Below are 21,067 nucleotides of genomic sequence, written 5' to 3' on the forward strand. Positions count from 1 at the left end.
GACTGTGTTCTTCACTCCTGCCAGGTGAAACGGGATGAGGAACATCCCCTGGGCGACAGCCTAGTGCCACAGTTCCTGTGCTTCTTTGGAGAGTACTGGGGACCTGGTGCCCCCCTGCTTCCTGATGTAGAACATCTTGCTGGTGTTGTCTGTGAATACCCGCACCACCTTGTCCATGAGGGACGGAAGGAAAGACTTGAGGGCCCAAAACACTGTCCGCAGCTCCAAATACGATGTGCAACGCCTTCTCCTCCGGCAGCCACAGGCCTCTTGCGTGAAGACTTCTGGTGTGAGCTCCCCCCCCCATCCTTCCAGGGAAGCGTCTGTCATCACCATCTCCTGGTAAGGTGGAGTCTGGAAATCCGCACCTCTGGACAGATGTGTGCGAACTCCCCACCACCGTATCGCCCGATGGAAACTCTCGTTGAGTGTGATCTTGTCCTCGAAGCTTCCTGACACTTGTATCCAATGGGCGTCGAGGAACTCTTGTAGTCGACACATCTGCAGCCTGCACAATCGAATGAGGTATATGCATGATGACATCATGCCGAGCAGAGACTTGATGGACCTCACCCTTGCGATCTTCAGGGTCAACAGCCGTTGTACCTTGCCCAAGATGGCCACTATCCTCTCCTCCGACAGACGCCAGGCACGGCACTGTGTTGAGTTGGGATCCCAGAAACAGTGCGTCCTGCTATGGAGTCAAGCAGGACTTTGCATAGTTCATCGAGAACCCAAGATCCGTCAGGAGTCTGACGGTCCTCGCCGTGTGGTCGACAGCGGTGTCCTTTGAGCTTGGCTGGATGAGCCAGTCATCCAGATAAGGGTATACATGGATCCCTCGTAGACGCAGCTGTGCTGCTACCAGCATCAGGCACTTGGTGAAAACCCTTGGCGCTGACTTCAATCCGAAAGGAAGGGCATGGAACTGGTTATGTTGCCATTGGACCACGAAGCGAAGGAACTTGCTGTGTCCCTTGTGGATGGGGATGTGAAAGTAAGCATCCTCCAAGTCCAGCAAAGATAGGAAATCCCCCTCTTCTAGCTGTGCTAGAACTTGTGGAAGAGTCACCATTTGGAACATTTGGGACCTATTGTACTTATTCAGACCACGGTGGTCTAGGAGGGGCCTAGATCCGCCAGTGGTCTTTTTGACGAAGAAGTAACAAGAGAACATTCTGAAGTCTCTTTGGGACGAGCTCTATCGTGCCCTTTCCGTAGCATGGCCCGCACCTCCAGCAGCAGCTGAGGGACGTGGTTTTCCTGCCGGGCCACCGGTGGTATTTGGGGACACTTTAATTGGAATTCCAGGGTATGTCTGTGGGCGAGAGCGTCCAGCACTCAACGGTCGGTGGTGGTGGTCTTCCACACGTTGACAAAGTTCGCCAGCACGGCCCCTGTAGGTCTCCTGAGCCGAAGAGCGGGAGGGCTGACGGTATGACAAAGCTCCTCCACCAAATCCTTTGGAAGAACCTTGGGATTTCCCACCAAAAGTCCGAAAGGATGGCCGTCGTTGCTGAAGCGTGCCCAAGGCACGAGCCGTCTCCATGCCCGCCTTGATGGCTTAAAGAGACTCATCCACGGTCTTCCCAAAACACGTTTCCCCTGTCGAAGGGCATGTCCAACACCTTCGACTGATCATCCTGGCGAAAATGTGTGGCCCTCAGCCAGCCCAGCCAACGAAGGCAAACGCTGTTGCCCATCTGGCAGAACCGCCTGTCGGCGATGTCCGTGGCCACCGTAATGGCGTGGTCCGATGCCACCTCGCCTTCCAGTAGAATCTCCAAAGCTTCTGCCCGCTTGTCGTTGGGAAGGAAGTACAGGATGGGAGCAATCTTGAACTAAAGCTCCCAGTCGTAACAGGCCACAATGGCGAGAGCGTTGGCTGCCTTGATGGTAGTCGCTGCCGAAGTGATAACTCGTCGCTCCATGGCATCCAACTTCTTCCCCTCACTGTCCGGGGGAGAGGAGGCCAACGAAGAGGAGGAGCGCGAATACTACTTCTTGGCTGCTGCCGAAACCAGAGTCCGGGGATGGTTGGGACCGCAAGCATTTAGGCGCAGAGTCCAGCACCCTGTACTTCTCATAACGGTCAGAGGAAGGGTTCATGAGGGACAACCCCTAGTCCCAAATTTCATCCAACAGTGGGATAGAAAGTACGGTCTTCCTCTTCGCCTTGCGGTGCTAGTATAGGAAACCCTCTTTTTTCGCCTCAGGGACAGGCATGAATAGCTATGATGCCCTGGAGATCATGGTGTGGAACGAGCCTATCTCGTCGGGCGGTGAAGATCTGGGAGGCGGAGATGGGAGATCCCCCGATCCGCCGTCTGTGCCAGTGCCTGTTGTCGCCATGTCAGGATCTGTCTCATTCCTCGGCAGGGGATGAACTCTCCTCTTCTTGACTGGTGGTTCCCCCGATAGTACAGGTGCCACAGGAGGGGCCATCAGTGCAAGGGGCATCCTCGTCTGGATCTCAGAGCATAGAGTATGCAAGGCAGTGGGAATGTCCACCAAGATATCTCCAGGTGGATGCTGAGGTGGCTGTGGCGACGGAGAAGGCAGTTGCTGCCTAGGTTGGTCCTCTGGGCCCTCCGCGTCCTGCTGCTCCTATTCGGTCTGCTCGTCGTCTCCATCATCGCCTTCGTCGGGATCCTCGCCAAATGGCCTGTTCTCGACGCATTGTTCCTCCTGGGACGTCTGGAGGTTGGTAAGCTCCTCGTATGAGGAGATATCTGTGCCCTGGAGGGCTACTGTGTCCCTCCCCCCTTCTCTGCAACCAAGGGGGACGGTTTCGGGGAAATATCTTCTCTGGTGTCTTCTTGATGGGCTGAAAAGAGGACTCCCTCCTGGCAGGCAGGGAATCTCTCGCCTTAGAGGCTGTGCCCTGTGGCTCCGCCACGGCAGCCTTCGCGAGGGACACCACCACCACTCCTTCAATGGAAGACTGGGCCTTCAACAGATGTACCTGGGCCTTCACGGCCTTGGTCGAGTCTGTGGCCTTAGGGGGAGGGTCTGAGCCCTGCTTCCCCTTTTCCCAGGGGCCTGTCTGGGTCTTCTCCAGCAGTTTGCCCGGATGGTCCGAATTCCTCTTCTTCGAAATTCCTGAGCGTTGGCTCGTGATCAAAGCCGTCGGAGACGCTGTGCTCGCCCTGGCCGCCAGGAGCCAGTCACAACGGCGCTCCTGGTGACAATGGATTCACTTTGCTTTGCCTCTTGTTGTGGCCACCGCGGGAGGGGCGCCTTCAAAGGTTTTAGAAGACCGCTCACCTTTCTTCTGGGCCGGGGAGGCATGCTGTTGGGACTCACCCAGAGCAGGGGCCTTAGCCTGCAGCCACTCCTTGAGCCGCCTGCGCCGATCATTCAACGTGCGGGGCACCATATCCTGACAAGACGCACAGTCATCCACCACGTACGTCGGGTCCGAGTGCAGGCAGTAAAGGCACAGGAAATGTCGGTCGTCCAAAAAGACATTCCGTAAACTGCAGCGGGGGCAAATCTCGAAAAGGGGTGCCGAGTCCTTCTCATCCGACATGTCTGACAAAATTTGCCATTGAGGGGCGTGACGATCTGAAAAACAGGTCCCCGTTAATCGGTAAGTGGATCGATTGAGCACAAGGCTCGATTGACCCAAAAAATAAAATAGAGTAGAGTAAAACTCTTAGAAAACGCGCAAAACGAAGTAAAAACTTGAGAGCTATAGCACAAGGACTCCCAACACACGAATGTGCGTGAAACAAAATAAATTTAAACAAAAAACAAAAAAAATAACATTTTGGATGATGGCTGCTAGAGGGGCTTAGGTAGAGGGCAGTCATTGGCTGGGTGCAGTATGACCCAGTGACCAGTGATCGGTTGTTAGGAAAAGATAGTTCAGAAATGAAACTGTTTTTTTTATCTTTACCAAGGATTCCCAGCCTGACTACGGGGAATATTCATGAGCATGTGAATCCATGCCAGACCCCATGTTGGAGAACAGTAGTTTATCCAAGAGAAGGTATTTAAACCTTTGGGACATCTAAAGGACCCCCCACCCCTTAAGGTCTGTGTGTCACAATGTACAAAGATGATGCCTATGGAGTTTGTCAGACTCCAAAACCAAAAGAAACAGAGTTCAAAGCAAATAAAAATGCATGAGAGAGTGGGGAAAAGGTCATACTCTTCAGGATAAAAATTAAAAGTCCAGCAAAAGAGCTGGGGGCCTCTAAGGTAGAAGGGAATTAGCACATTTCTGAGAATTCTCCCTACCAGCTCCCATCAGCACTTGTCCTTACCCTGCTCCCCCCTCCTCAGACCTCCCTCCTTTCCCCATCTCCCACACTTCACTACACTGCACGTATACGTCAGACAAGACCTAGTAGGACCGCAAATTTATATTTACTGTTTTTGTCACTGTTATTTACTCCCCTGTTCCATCCCCACTTCGTCTTGTGGCGCCTGGAAACACCATTCTGTTTTATAGCGCCTAACACATGATCAATAAATAATCACCAACTGGTTATTGCTTTTCCTGCTGTAAAGCCCGTCTAGAACAAGTCTGCTTTGGGGGTTACTTAGCTTGAATAGCTGTGTGCAATTCTTAATAAGTGTACAAGGTTTTATTAACCTTGGTCTGCCTTGTGCCAACCTAAAATAAGTTAGAGAGTTATTGCTTACCATAGTCTATTTTCCACTGATCTGAAAAGCAACTGCAATTGTTAAGTACAACATTAGGTCTTACTCGCTTGGTATAACAGTGCATTATCCTGAATGTAGTTATAGGTTTATACTGTTCCATGAATTTGTGTTTCACTATTCAGAAAGGTATCCTGGAAACGGGGTTGGTTAACCATGTGATTCCTTAACTGAGTGTCACTGCATGATTGACGGGGTCTACTACCCTTGAATTACTATAAGTAATCTAAAAGTAACTTGTGGTTTTACTTCCCCTGAAAAGGTGTGTTCTAGTGTATGGTTTTACTAAGTCCTCTGTTGGTCTTCATAAAAACTGTCCTAACAAGTATCTATTATTCGTGCTGTGTGAAAGTATTAACTGTTAGATAATCAGATATAAAATTGATGTACAATCATCAGAAATAAGGTTACGGTGAGTAAGTAATGTATCTGCTTAGATTCACATGCTGTGCATATAGTCAGACATCTAGTGGTAATCGAGTATTGCATCTTTTTGTCGAAGATCGAAAGGGACGTTGACATGGGCGTGACTAACACTATCCCTAACGTGATGTGTAGTGTACACAAATCCCTCACGTGTCGAGGTCCCACCTTTTTTCTGCCGTGAGGCAACCTTATAGTCTGTATGAGCAATTACAGAAGAGAAAAGGTGTAAGAAGTCCATGTTCCTTCTACTGCAAGAGGGGAGGAAGGGTGGGCCGCATGTGAATCTAAGCAGATTTTACTTATGACTATATAACACCGTGAAAAATGACCAAGTGTGTTCCTTGACTGTTTCACTATGTGTGCTCACAGTGGACTCCATACAAGCTCACCGCCTCCTGAGACTTCGGCTAGACCACTCGCCTTGCTACCTTGAACTGGTTTGGCTGCAGCTCCCAGAGTTGTCCCTATCACAATACTAGTTTGGCCTTCTATACATCCGTCCACCAGGCCAGAGTATAGAAAATCAGTTCTAACAATGTTTAGCAACAGCATTTTAAAATGATGCATACGATTTGATAAACAGTCAATACTAATATGCATAGAGATTTACTTTCCTGCAAAACTATATAAAGTTTACCTTCACATTGGTGTGGACATTCCTTGTATTGAAGCGTTAGCTGGTATTTCCTCTCACCCACTCCCAACCTACATACTTGGCCTGGATTACCAGACCACTGCTACTAGACAAAGTAAAGCCTTTTCCTGCCTAGATTTGCGAATAAAAGAGGCTCATTTAAAGATGCCCATTTGTAAGTAGAGCGAGTCTCTTTGTACAGAAATATCCCAACTCTTCACTGATGAACGCAACATTTTCTCGGAGGAAACAAAGATCCCCAACTACCCCACCAAGTACAGATGCAAGGAAACAAAACAGGCATCAGGCAGAGAAGGGTCTTCAGGCGAACTTTATATAAGAAACATTCAGAAAACGGTCTTGCTTTTTAAAGTGTCAACCCCCAAACCCAGATCAGTCAGGTCGTCTCAAATATAGCCAACTTTCAGATTGGATTTCAGTTTCCGTAGACTACGAAGATGGCCGGTCTCTAGTTAGCATTTTCTGAGGCAGGTGGAATAGCCCCAATCTCCATTAAATGCTTTCCAGATTTCAGAAGCAACCCACTCTGGTCCAATCTCTGGAGACTATTGGATCTACATTTTTGGATTCGGAGGCTTCAGACTGTCAGTTCTGTTTTCTGACCTTTGTATAAAGGGCAGGCTCGAGTTCCCTTCGTAGTGTGTAATTTCCTGTAATTCAAAGGTTGGAAAATTCCCCAAATCTTTCAAACCTTTTTCCTAGATTTCGCCGGGTGATAGGTCCCCATATATTGTTCCAGATCTCCATTTCCGAAAAATGAAGAAGTTGGAAGATCCACACACGCACACACATTATCTGTTTTGCAGAATTCAGAGGATGTAAGATCTACACAAATTGTCGACATATGTCAATGTAATTTTCACATTCTCTGCCATTGATCTCATTTAGAGGTTGGAAGCGCTCCAATTTAATGCTTTAAATCAATCACCTGATGTCTAAAATACCTCTAGCCTTAGCTACACAAAAGGACAGGCATCAGCGTAGCAGACTCTCATACACAAGGTGGCATTGGTTAATCTTCATCTCACTATAGTTAAAGTGGTCTTTTTCACGCAGAGGTTTTGATGAACACACAGACACCGCAAGAAATCGTTTCTAACCAGAAGCTGTCTCTTTCTAGGTTTGTATCTTGGAGCTTAGAGTGCCTCCACTACACACATCTTCTGGTGTCTAAATAAGCTAGAAGTCTGATTGGTGATTCTATCACTGTTCACACTGTTCTCTGACGTCAGCTGGTTTCAGATAGATCCCAAGAGCTGGCCTCAAGTTCTTCAGTACTTAACTGTGGCCTCTCCCCAGAGTGACTGATCTGGTGAATCAAGAGATGAGATTTGTAAGTGAAGCTCTGTGGGCAGTCAAGACACTGGTAAGGTCGCACCCTGGAATGGATTCGCTCATGTTTCAGGAGGTTTGATTTGTTGCTGAAGCGCTTCTCACATTCAGAGCACTTATAGGGTCGATTGCCAGTATGCGTTCGTTGGTGAATGGTAAAACTGGAAGCATGGTTGAAGGTCTTCTCACAGAGGGTACACTTGTAAGGTCGCTCGCCAGTGTGTATTCTGTGGTGGGCCTTGAGAGAAGAAACTTGCTTGAAGATCTTGCCACATTCTGTACACTTGTAGACCTGCACTTTGTGCACTCGCTGGTGAATTTTTAGCTCAGACGCCTGGTCAAAGCTTTTACCACACTGAGGGCAGCAATAGAGACCTGTCCCACTGCGGATTCCCTGGGGACAGCCGATACGGAAAGTGCCATCGGATTCACGATATAAAGTTGGCATGGCACTAGCACTCGCTCGCTGCTGGACAATAGGAATTGCTATTTTGGTGAAATGTCTCTGAATCAGGGCTGCAGTCTCCATTCTCTGCCTTGAGATTTTCCCAGGAAAAGGTTGGACCCAGTGTCCAGGCGTGCTTGCAATCCCTTTCCGAGCCTGTTGTGTGGTGGACGAGTTCCCACGCACACGCCCTCGTTGATTATATCCTACAGGTGACCTTTCCTCCAGGCGTCTCATCCAAGCTGCAGTTCCTGTAGGACACAAAAAGAGAAGTTTGGTTAACAGAGTTTGGTAAAGAAAGCTCATGCTTTGGGGAATTAGGAGCCTGAAATCTATACTGAGGTGAGAATGAGAAGCCAGGAAGGGTACTATCTGAGGCTGGATAGGCAGGGCGGAAACCACACAGCTTTTACACAGAGAATGGGTAGGATACCTTAAGAACAAGTTACTCCATAAGAACAGGTTACTCCATAAGAACAGGTTACTCACCATAGTACTAGTGTACTCCTAGAGGATAATACTCTGCCCGCCCCGCCCCCACATCTCTTCACCATTGATACTAAATTGTAGATCAACTGAAACACTAACAGATAAAAAAGAGTGCGCCTCGGTTATTAGGGCTGCTGGCACAATGAAAAATGCCCACTACTTCAAAGCCTTGGTGCCGAGAGGCAGTGCAGGCCAGAACAAAGGGAGCTTGTGTGGAAGAATGACTGACAGTGAACTGATTGAAGTATTGGAGAAAGGTGGCAGGTAGCCCTCAAGGTTACCGCAGTCTCTAGACAATTCCAGATGGTCCAAGTAATGGGACTTGATGCAGCAGACGCACAAAGTGACAATGGACTAACTGGAGTGTTAGGGATATTTTCCTTAAGCCCAGTCGGTGTTCAGGATGTTTAGGGGTATCTTCCAGAGTTGGGTACACCTAATGATTACCTGAAGCTTACCAGGCTCTCCAAGTGCTAGTCATGACAGAGCAGCCCTGTCATAACTCTCAGGTACTGGGGTGGGCTAGGTCCCAGGTAAAGTGTACACTTTTCATTAATACCCAGTAAGAGAATGTCCACACACTTTCATGAAAATAAATATAATCTTTATGTATGAAAACGCGCAGATATACAGCAATATATGCAATTAAGCAAAGTAGACAATGCCCCAATGTATCAGGTAAGTAACAGTTTTAGGTAAGAGCTCTTTAGGTCAACAGAGTGCCTCTCCTGGAAAAGAAAATGCTGTAGCAGCTATGTATACATTTTTTATCTAAGCTGGCGAGACTAATAGCAAAAACAGGGGAAGTCTTTGGCGAGAAAGAGTTCTCTAGAAATGGCCAAAGAGCAGTTCCTGGAGCTCCATTGGAGGTAAGCCCTTACAGGTTCTTTAAAGATGAATTAGGGATGAAGAAATGTATTGAGAAAAGACTCGCTAGCAGCGCAGGACAAAATCCTGGGACCATAAAAAGTAGTTCTGCAGCAGGCGGTCAGCGATTCCAGATGAGTTTCCTGAAGACATTGTCAGCGAGGAATTCAGCGACAGGTCACTGGTGCAAGAGGGATCCCAAGACCACAGTAAAGTGCGATTATTCCCAATCCAGTTGTTCCCAGGTCAGGGGTCGGGGACAGAAGAGTCTGCTTCCGTCAGTGTTTGCTGGTGGTGCAGGGATCCCACATCTTCCACTAACAGGATTCAGCTTCTAGAGGAAGGGGTCGGCTCGTTGACCCCCCCCCCCCCCCCTAAGGAAGAACAATGAATGTCGAAGAAATATTGAAGTCACACTGACGAGGAGCTAGCCACAGAAGGCAAACAGAAATATGGAGTTTGACAGTGTAGTTGCAGTAATGAAGTTAGTACAGGTCCCTAGAGCCTGCCAGTTGGTGGGGGAGAACCACAGCACTTGCCTGGTGTCCTAGAAAGAAGATTCTCTGGTTGGTTTGTCATAGAGGCTCTTCGGAGTCCTGACAGTGAAGGGGAAACCACTCCTGGGTTGGGTGATTCAGGTACAGTGGGGGGTGGGGAAGAGCTTCGTATTCCCTCTCCCCCTAATCCCCCCCACCCCCATCTTATGTGGAGTGCTGGGGGGTTACTTAGTAGCCCCCTTTCCTACCTACTCATGTAAAAGATTTTATGGTACCCTCACTACTTTAAATGGCTGGTGGCAGTGGTTACATTTTCCTACCATTGTGCTTTTCTACCGCAGGCTGAATCCTCCGCTGCAGTATAGCACCCATGGGTGACCATTGTGTCAAAATGGCCTGGTGGTCTTTTTTGCCATTTCTTGTTTGGGAGGTCTTTCTTGGGTTTTACTCTGTGCGCCAAACCAGGTTTAACCCTTTTGTTCGTTTTGCCTTTGGCGGGCTTCAGTATTGGCACCCGTCTCTGGCTCCAGTGTGTCTGGCAGGGCAGGAAGTTGGGTGCCCGAAACTCCCGTTCTTAAGTCTCCTTGGTAACCTGAATGCACCCTGTCATGATCTCTGCTTCCAAAAGGTCAGGGTTTTCCCAACTCCCTTGGAAGCAGATCCATAACCCAGGTTCCGAGTGCCAACCAGTCCCAATTGGGACCTTTTGGACCCAGTCCTGGCGCCAGTGGCACCAGGCTCATAAATATGCCCAGTCCCAGCGCTGGAAGCGCGGGGCTCATAATGCTTGGGTGGACTTACCTGCAGCAGACCATGCTGCTTACTTGCCTGCCAGTTGAGCCTCTGATCCTCTTCTGTTTGGAACTACTTTTCCTGTTGGGTGGGGCTGGAGCCACTCCCTAGATTCAGAACACTGGAACTCTTCTGGAAGGCAGGAACTCTTTTTACCAGGAACTCTTTTCTTACTTAGGCGTGGCTGTGGAAGGAGACACTAAGCACTACAGGAGGCTATTTAAACCACACCCGGTGGATGAATCTTGCTTTGCGTTATTCTGCACCCTCTGCAGCAGAACGCTCATCGTGTCTTCTGCATCCGGTCCTGGGCCTAAGGAAAAAGGCTTACCATCCTGAATCCAGTCTTCAGCAACACCTATAAAGACAAGAAAGAACAGGTTAGCATTCCGGCATCTGAAAGGCAAAAGCTTACCAACTCTTCGCACGCTCCGGAGGCCGTCGGCGCTGCATCTCGCATCTGAAAGACAAAACAAGGTGCGTTTAAAGACATTGGGGAACTTTAATACTCACGTGCCATTACTCCTTTCTACATCTAACCCAGTGGGTATCCCGGCACCCTGCAGCCGCTCCGAACTTGTACCTGCAAAATAAAAAGACAGTTAGAGCGCTTCGTGAAGCTGGCAACAAGCGCTTACTTACGTGCTTCCAGGCGCTTCTATTCATCACACGGGCTCCATCTTCAACTCACTTCAGCCCGTCATCCGCCATCGCCGGAACCCTGCAAAACAAGAGACATCATTATTAAAGACTTTAAAGACATTTGAGTTACTCGAAACTTACCGTTCGTGCAGTAAACGACGGACAGCAGTCCTCTGAAGTCAAGAGGCCTGCGCTACCTATCCAGTGAAGAAACTGGTTACAGCACCCTGCCCCGAGGCAGATGGAGAGCTCGGCATTCACTTACCTAAGGTGAGAGCGTTAACCTGTGGGGGTCTACAGGAGAGGAGAAGAGGAAAGAGATAGGGACACCCCAATAACCCCAGTTCATTAACCCCGTATTTTCTATCTGCAGACATCTTACTCTGCACGTCAGGCATACAGGGCACAGAGGTCCAGCCCAAAGAGCCAACCGGGTGCTGCACATAACCTTTGAAGATACGGTAGTCGCCCAGTCAAGACCGGCGCCTCTGCGAGAATCAGGTGAGCGTTACAGAACGCAAAGCCTACCGCAAAACTCTCGCCCAGGCGCTATGGAAACCTCGGATACTGACCACCTAGCCCGGTTACTTGGGGAACTAAGGGCAGAAGTGCATGCAGCTCGTCAGGAAACGAACGCTCTAAGGAGGGAACTAATTATTTCCAAGGAGAGAACAGATGATCTTGCTAGACAATTGCTACAGTCACAAGCCGGACGGACAGACCCCGCTACCCGCATCAGGGGCAAATCTTCCTTCAACATCCTCTATGAATCCAGTGCAGATCAACCTACCTGGGAATGTACCTCTGGCTCCGCCCGAACGATTTTCTGGTGATCCAAAGAGGTTTGCGGTATTTATCAATCAGTGCCGGTTGCACTTCTTATGCCGGCCAGCAGCCTTTCCAACTGATCAAGCTAAAGTAGCTTTTGTACTTTCATACCTTAGTGGCAATGCGGCAGACTGGTCGATCCCTCTAGTTAATCAAGATGATCCGGTTCTCCATGATTTTCAAGCCTTTCAGCTTAGTATGGAAAAACTGTTCGCAAGACATGCACAGGGGCAGGCCTTGGACAATGAGCTTCTTTCGTTGCGACAGGGTAATCAAGACCTTTTGGCTTATATTGCATCTTTCAATAGACTAATAGTGGAAACTCAATGGCCTGAGGACAAAAGGATTACGCTGTTTTATAGAGGTCTACGTGGAGAGCTCAAAGACGTTTTAGCCCAAGTAGTGAATCCCCCACAAGACTGTTCGGATTATATAGACTTGGTCGTTCAAATAGATCACAGACTGCAGAACAGGAAGGCCGATCGTTCCAAGTTTGATGCTCGAGTATTTTCCAAACCGCCAACTCCTTCCAAAGGAGTAGACTCCGGGGAACCCATGCAAATAGGGGGTCTGAAAGGTCCTCTAACACAAAGGGAGCGGGAAAGGAGAAAACAGTTGCAATTATGCCTATATTGCGGAAACTCAGGGCACTTTCTTCGAGACTGTCCGGTGAAACCTGCCAAGAAGGCAGTAGGAGCTGCAGTTACCACAGTTACAAACTCTGAGCAGGGAAACGACCTCGCCCGACAAGAATAGAGGTCCTCTTGCCGAGCGTGAAAACCAGTTCCGTGACCTCGCATTTTGTGATACCTATGGTCCTCATTAGCCCTGATAATCCGGGTCGATTACATGCAATTGAAGCTTACGTCGACAGCGGTGCCATCGGCAATTATGTGGATCATGAAATGGTTTTGAGGATGAATCTAACTCTTTGTCCCAAGGCTGTAAAGGACGTCATTACTACGGTGGATGGTACGGAGATAGCCTCCGGGCCAGTAACGCATACCACTCAAGAGGTGACGCTAGTAAGTCAAGATGGACACCATGAGAAGATCGTGTTCGACGTGATCAAGGCCCCTCAGTTCCAGATTATTCTAGGAATACCTTGGTTAGAGAAACACAATCCTCTGATCGATTGGCGAGCAAGAACGGTCCAGTTTCCAGAATGTGTCTCTACGTGTCACCCTCCACCTGGTGTTGCACTGGCAGCAATTTCTTCAGAGACTCCCCAGTTACCTCCCGAATACCTGGAATACCAAGATGTTTTCCGGAAGGAGCAGGCTAACTCTCTACCTCCTCATAGGTCTTATGACTGCCAGATAGACATGATACCTGGATCTACTCCTCCTTGTAGTAGAATTTATGCCCTCACCGAGCCTGAGAACCTTCACCTTCGACAATACCTGGATCAATACCTGGCAAATGGGTTTATTCGTCCCTCCAAGTCCCCTGCCTCTTCAGCTTTGTTCTTCGTTCCAAAAAAGGAAGGAGACCTTAGAACTTGTATCGATTATCGCTCCCTGAACCAGATCACCGTTAAGAATAGATATCCGTTACCCTTGATCCCTGAACTCCTGGACCAAGTCAGAAAAGCATGCATATATACAAAGCTGGATCTTAGAGGAGCTTACCACTTGGTACGAGTAAAAGAGGGCGATGAATGGAAGACGGCCTTCCGCACCAAGTATGGGCTATTTGAATATCAGGTCATGCCCTTCGGACTTTGCAATGCCCCGGCCGCCTTTCAATATTTTATGAACGATGTCCTCAGAGAGCTCATAGATGTGTGTGTTGTTGTTTACATCGACGACATTCTCGTTTATTCTTCATCGGAATCTGAACATCGGAAACACGTGAAAATGGTCCTCGAAAGATTGCGTCAACACAAACTTTTCGCTAAGTTGGAAAAATGTGTTTTCAACGTGACTGAAGTTGAATTCTTGGGATTCATATTATCACCTGGCGGAGTGCGTATGGATTCAAAGAAGGTCGATGCAGTTCTCAAATGGCCATCACCATCCTCCGTAAAAGGTGTGCAAAGCATGTTAGGCTTCGCTAACTTTTACCGCAGGTTTATCCCCGAGTTCTCTCGAATAGTCCAGCCCATCACTGCCTTGTTAAAGAAAAACAAACGTTTTGAATGGTCTACCGAGGCGGAACAAGCTTTCCAGGATTTGAAGACTAAATTTATCTCTGCACCAATCTTAAAACACCCTCGCCCCGAACTCCCCTATATTGTGGAAACTGATGCTTCAAGCCTTGCCATGGGGGCAGTTCTATCACAAAAGGACCCGGTAACCAATCAGTTGCATCCCGTGGCATTTTAGTCCCGCAAATTCTCGCCTCCTGAAGTCAATTACACGATTACTGACAAGGAACTTTTGGCTAACAAGTCTGCCTTTAAGGCTTGGCGGCATTATCTGCTGGGGGCCCGACACACCGTTACTGTGATTACGGATCACCGAAACCTGCAATATTTGAAAACCGCAAAAGCCCAATCCTCTAGACAACTCCGTTGGGCATTATTCTTTGCCGAGTTTGACTTCATAATTACCTATCGACCTGGTACCAAGAACGGTAAAGCCGATGCCCTTTCTCGGATGGGAGTGGAAGAACACTTGATCAACCCTAAACCTGTACCAATCATTCCCGAACAAAGAATTCTGGGTGTAATCACCACAGAATCCATAGAGGAAGTTAAGGATAAAGCCAGGCAACTTGTAACTCCAGCAGACATACAGAATTGGCATCTGCAGGGAAAGGACTTTGCAGTAAAGGACAACTTATTGTATTTCCAAGAACGATTATACCTACCCAGCACAGATTTACAGAAAAAGGTAATCTCTTGTTATCACGACTCTTTAATGGAAGGTCATCCCGGTATAGCCAAGACCTCAGAAAAGATCAAGCGCTACTTCTGGTGGCCGTCTTGGAAAAAAGATATCAGAGACTTTATAATGTCCTGTGGAGTATGCGCCCAAAACAAGAGTCAAAAGGAAAGACCAGCAGGCCTCTTACGCCCTATTGACATCCCACCTCGCCCTTGGCATACGCTTTCTATGGACTTCATCACCGATCTACCTCCATGCTCCGGATACAATACGATTCTAGTAATCGTGGACTTATTCTCCAAGATGGCGCATTTCATTCCGCTCAAAGGCTTGCCAACAGCAGCAACTCTGGCCCGAGAATTTCTCGAAAACATCGTCCGACTGCACGGTTTTCCTTCGGTTCTAATTTCGGATCGAGGTAGTCAATTTATTTCTCATTTTTGGCGAAGTTGCTGTCGGTCGGCGCAAATTGATGTGAGACTATCGACCAGTCACCACCCTCAGACCGACGGACAAACCGAGAGGACCAATCAAACTCTGGAACAGTATTTACGCTGCATGCTGCAACAAACTGAAAAAACTTGGAAAGATATCCTTTGGATAGCCGAGTATGCCTACAATAACTCTGTCCATTCGGGAACTGGGAAAACCCCGTTTTTTCTTTTGTACGGCAGTCACCCTCGAACCTCGGAGTTGGATCCCCTCCAAGATCTTGAAACACCAGCAGTAGACTACCTGCATTCTACAATCACCCAAGCCTTTAAGGAAGCTGTTTCTCACCTTCAAAGGGCTAAAGAACAATACAAGAAAGGAGCAGATCAACATCGGAAGGAAGCCCCTCACTATCAAGTAGGGGATCAAGTCTGGTTATCCACCAAATATCTATCTCTAAAAGGGCCACGCACATTCAACCCAAGATACCTTGGTCCCTATTCCATCACTACCATAGTAAACCCAGTAGCGGTCAAGTTGGACTTGCCCCCCCACATGAAGATACATCCGGTCTTCCACGTCTCTCTATTAAAACCTGTGCAACCTCAAACACGACTAACCAAATCTCCAAAACCTATCCTAGTTGATGGAGAACTCGAGTTTGAAGTCAAAAGCATTCTGGACTCCAAGATCTCCAAATCTAAACTATTCTACCTAATTGACTGGAAAGGCTACGGCCCCCAAGAGAGATCCTGGGAACCTGCTGAATATGTCCACGCTCCTCGCCTAATCAAAAGATTTCACCGAACATTTCCTGACAAGCCAAAACCCCCGAAGAAGCCCGGTTTGGGAGGGGCCTTGAGGGGGGGGTAATGTCATGATCTCTGCTTCCAAAAGGTCAGGGTTTTCCCAACTCCCTTGGAAGCAGATCCATAACCCAGGTTCCGAGTGCCAACCAGTCCCAATTGGGACCTTTTGGACCCAGTCCTGGCGCCAGTGGCACCAGGCTCATAAATATGCCCAGTCCCAGCGCTGGAAGCGCCGGGCTCATAATGCTTGGGTGGACTTACCTGCAGCAGACCATGCTGCTTACTTGCCTGCCAGTTGAGCCTCTGATCCTCTTCTGTTTGGAACTACTTTTCCTGTTGGGTGGGGCTGGAGCCACTCCCTAGATTCAGAACACTGGAACTCTTCTGGAAGGCAGGAACTCTTTTTTTACCAGGAACTCTTTTCTTACTTAGGCGTGGCTGTGGAAGGAGACACCTAAGCACTACAGGAGGCTATTTAAAACACACCCGGTGGATGAATCTTGCTTTGCGTTATTCTGCACCCTCTGCAGCAGAACGCTCATCGTGTCTTCTGCATCCGGTCCTGGGCCTAAGGAAAAAGGCTTACCATCCTGAATCCAGTCTTCAGCAACACCTATAAAGACAAGAAAGAACAGGTTAGCATTCCGGCATCTGAAAGGCAAAGGCTTACCTACTCTTCGTGCGCTCCGGAGGTCTTCACACTGCATTCCGGCATCTGAAAGACAAAAGCTTACCAACTCTTCGCACGCTCCGGAGGCCGTCGGCGCTGCATCTCGCATCTGAAAGACAAAACAAGGTGCGTTTAAAGACATTGGGGAACTTTAATACTCACGTGCCATTACTCCTTTCCACATCTAACCCAGTGGGTATCCCGGCACCCTGCAGCCGCTCCGAACTTGTACCTGCAAAATAAAAAGACAGTTAGAGCGCCTCGTGAAGCTGGCAACAAGCGCTTACTTACGTGCTTCCAGGCGCTTCTATTCATCACACGGGCTCCATCTTCAACTCACTTCAGCCCGTCATCCGCCATCGCCGGAACCCTGCAAAACAAGAGACATCATTATTAAAGACTTTAAAGACATTTGAGTTACTCGAAACTTACCGTTCGTGCAGTAAACGACGGACAGCAGTCCTCTGAAGTCAAGAGGCCTGCGCTACCTATCCAGTGAAGAAACTGGTTACAGCACCCTGCCCCGAGGCAGATGGAGAGCTCGGCATTCACTTACCTAAGGTGAGAGCGTTAACCTGTGGGGGTCTACAGGAGAGGAGAAGAGGAAAGAGATAGGGACACCCCAATAACCCCAGTTCATTAACCCCGTATTTTCTATCTGCAGACATCTTACTCTGCACGTCAGGCATACAGGGCACAGAGGTCCAGCCCAAAGAGCCAACCGGGTGCTGCACATCACCTTTGAAGATACGGTAGTCGCCCAGTCAAGACCGGCGCCTCTGCGAGAATCAGGTGAGCGTTACACACCCAGCCCTGATTGGCTGGCTGTCCTTGCAGGACAACCACCCTGCTGTGTGCGTGACAGCTAGGCTGTGCATGAATGGGCGAAACCTGCATAAAAGGCGAGGCTTCTTGGACTGAAGACAGTCGACCACTGGACGAAACATCCACAAATTAATCGTGAAAAGAAGCTTGCTGCATCCTCTGGGACCTTTGAACTGCCCGGTGAAGACCTGCTGCTGTGCTGAAACTGCTTTTCCTAATCGACAAGTGAAGCTCCGGAAAGGACAACTTCTTCCCTTGGGTTGGTAGGAACTAATCCCAAGACTAACTTTGCGGAAGACCTTCCCCAACTGGCTGTATTTTTTTGCTGCTGCTGGAACGGAGTGCCAGGGGTCAAGAAATATGATGTCGAGTGCAACGTCTTTAAGCCGAACTGAAGCTCCCGGAAGATCCTGAGGACCCTCCCGAAATAGGACGACCCATGCTCGAGTCACCTGACCAGAGTGCTGGACTCAAGGAGTGAAGAAAGCCCATCCAGTGACCGAGATCCGCGGTGGTGCTATTTGCCGGTAGCTGAAACTTTTAGTGCAGCTGAATTGAAATGAGCACGTAGCTGCCGCTGAACTGCTGTTCTCCAGACGTCCTCCCTTTTGTCCCCACGACTGAGGCCCAGGAACACTGGATCGGCAACACTGCAACCAGCTGGATCCTGATCTTATAACCTAAGGTACTGTTCTGACTAAGGGGTACTTACCTCTTTGTCTGCAGCTTGCTTTTCTCACTTGGGACTTGCAGTAGCTGCTTTCTAGAGTTGATATCAGAATTAACTTTTCACAAATGTAACAGCTTGTGGCCCAACAGTGTTTTTCTCCAACAAACTCTCTTCTTTGTGTAAGACTTTGTCTAAGAAGTGCCTCCGCTCCATAGTCTTTGTTCCAAATTGCCTTTGGCTGTCCTGGCTCCCTGCAGACTCTTCTAACCCATTGACTTGGATTCTTACTGTCCCTCATAGGCAATAGATTGGTTTTTAACTAATATTTGCTGGGAAACGTTTTTATCCAGACTTCATTGGGGGATTTAAAAGTGCTCACATGCTCTGAGAACCCGTTAACCTTTTTCCTTCCTTAAACCTTTCCTGTTTTACCAACCTCAGAATTCTATCTAGAACAAAAGTGATATATAAAGGCCAATTACTGTCCTAGTTAGTGGATTCACCTCAGGGTGTAGGAAGTGTGTATGATGCATCTATAAAGAGGAGCTACTTGCTTGACTTGATTCTGAGAAAGTATTTTTAAGTGCTTTTTTATTGTTCCACATTGCCCTTTTAAAGAATGCTTATTTAAAACTGCCAGTTAAGTAATTATTTTACAAGAAAACCTTGAGTACAAGTGTTATTTGGACACTTGTATTTGTGGATTTCGATGTTACAGCTCTAAAGCTCACATTTACCCCTCTTTCAGTCACACTACCAACTTGTGTAGTACAGACCTATACCAATGTGTTGGTTACCTATTACCAAGAGGACATGACTGGTGTAGTCTCCCACAAGGTGACTGCATCAAATCTTGCATAACAGGGGTCAAGGCCGCATTCTCAAATACTTGCCTAATTTTTACCCGATTTCATCAGGCATTTAACCCGTTCTAGGGAGGAACTCAAGAGGGCGACCTATGGTGCCTTTTCCTCCACCGTCGTGACGATGAGTGGCGAGAATGATCTCAACCTCTGTCATTTTAAGACTAGGAGAAACATTTCTTGACTCGTCTAAAGACACTTATTTATGACGGGTCGAAGGGGATTTTGACATACCTGCCACTAATTTTCCTCTTCGCTCTTTCAGGGCTTTCGCGTCAATTGATAGGCAGGCCTTAAAGTCGAAAGCAGCGTGAGAGGAACCGAGGCACCACAGACACACCCAATGGGTGTCCATAAGGGTCATCTTAGCCCACAATCTTGGCACTTCTTAAAGCCCGATCTCAAGAGTCGAAGACGCCTATGATGATGCCATTTTCAACAATATATTCGAAAAATCTCGATATGGAACCGAAGCGTACCGTATCCGAAGCGATAAAGTACGCACAAATACGGAACTGAAGCCAACAGTCGCTGCACGTGCTTTATACCATCGATGTCGACATCGAGACTGAGGCCTCCGAGGGACATCGAGTTGACCAACATCGATGCGCAGCGACCTATGCTGGAAAAAAAATTCTGAAGCAGCTGGATATGGAAATATAACATGAGGAATACGTGGGAGGACACAATCCATTCGAAATGAGGATTCTCCCCAACAGCCACCCACATATACACAAAGAGAGACAATCGATAGTCATGTGAACCTCCTGTTCTCCCTGCCCACTCGATGCAAACAAACACTAACTCAATTCTGTAAATAGAGGGGGACAAAATAGACCCCAATCAGGTACAATTGTTTCCAAAAGGTGGTAGCCATATTGCACCAAAGATAAAGTGACCACAAGCCTAGCTAAGAGAGTATGGGCCACACGCTAAGGAACTATGGGGAAGATTTGGAGTGCAAGTGTCTTGAGGAGTCATAAGGACTCCTAAAACAGAGCATAAAAGCAGAGCCACTCTCTCTGGATTTGACCAAATCCAATCTAAAACCCATAAGTGACTACATAGTCTGCTAAAAAGTATGGTTTCTACCCATTAAGCCCACTGCACAGATTGTACTTCAGCCGATTCGGGAAGTATTGCCATTGCAACACCCCGGGTCCCTTTTGTTAGCAAGATTTGTGTAAAGACTGGGGGGGGGGGGGGGGTCCTGTACTTCTGCTCTCTATATGGTAGAGGAGAGGCACAGAGGACCCCAGCCAAGATTCTCCATTATTGGTATGTGGTCGAGCAATCAAGGCCTAGCTTCTCAGGAGGTGATGCAAGCTGGTTCTTAAGTACAGCGTAGTCCCCAAGCACCCACAAAGGAATGTCCGCACACTGTATCGGTTAAAACACAGTCTTTATATATTTAATATTCAAGGTCATATACACGATCACGATAACTCACTTTGTACTTTTATTAGATATTATTAAAGTGAATACGGTCAGAATGACACACAGATTAAAATAAAGAGGAAACCAGCAGTAGAGAGGGGAAGAAAAGAAAGATGGTTGAGCAATAGGCAGAATACTGGCCCTGATACCTAGACACAGTTCTGTGTGGAGATTCCCCCCCACCTGGGCAACCTGTAGAAGAAAGATACAAGCCCAGTCCATATATTGTTCACACTAGACTTTCCAATAGTTCTGCAACCCCAAAGTACCTTGGCGTTGTAGCATTCCTCATCGGGGAAATCGACAACCCTTCTTGAGTGTGCTCCCTTTCAGCAGGAGGCACGGGTCGTCGAACGTCTGACAGAGAACAGGTCGAGCTACGGCGGTGAAGTGGCTGCGTCGTAGCGTAAACGTCCTGCCAGGAAGAGGTGTGCGGGGCACCTGGGTGTCGATAGTTCTGGACCGCCAAGAGTTGAACTACTGTGGCCCAGCAAGGGCATCGAGCCGTCGGCATCTCTGTGGTCTTTGGGTGGCGGGTAACCCACCGGTGGATGCTCCTTGGCGCGTCGACGATCAGGCCTTATCCAGCAGGAAACAGCGCCAGCGATGCGGACGAGAGCGTCCTTGGATCAATGAAGTTCTTAGGCAACGGGAGCACGGCGGCTCCAGTCGGCGACGGCGGTCGGCGACAGTGGCGGACAACAGTCCGGGCGCTTCTCCTTGGAGTTCTGCAGCAGTCCCCGTATCGGGTCAGCAGTCTGTCGAAGGTCTGTCTACCAGGGAGCTTAGGCAAAGATCAGCTGTGCACGATGGTCCCTCGCAGCTCGGGAAGAGGGCGCCTTACCAGATCCTCTCTGGGTGAGTTCTTGAAGCACAGCAGCTTTCA

The 21,067-nt window shown here is 48.4% G+C and overlaps 1 protein-coding gene across 1 annotated transcript in view; it reads right to left on the minus strand.

The window, feature by feature from the left end:
* Window positions 1–6,044: 6,044 nt before the first annotated feature.
* The window catches only part of LOC138452929 (zinc finger protein 777-like), a 161,080-nt gene continuing 146,057 nt past the window's right edge, over window positions 6,045–21,067 (minus strand). Inside the window, exon 9 of the mRNA XM_069605290.1 lies at window positions 6,045–7,780. Coding sequence (XP_069461391.1) covers window positions 6,981–7,780 — 800 coding nt within the window. The 3' untranslated portion in view covers window positions 6,045–6,980. The remainder of the gene's footprint in view (window positions 7,781–21,067) is intronic.

The sequence above is a fragment of the Ambystoma mexicanum genome, chromosome 4p (assembly GCF_040938575.1).
Source record: "Ambystoma mexicanum isolate Mex_15411 chromosome 4p, UKY_AmexF1_1, whole genome shotgun sequence".
Lineage (NCBI taxonomy): Eukaryota > Metazoa > Chordata > Amphibia > Caudata > Ambystomatidae > Ambystoma > Ambystoma mexicanum.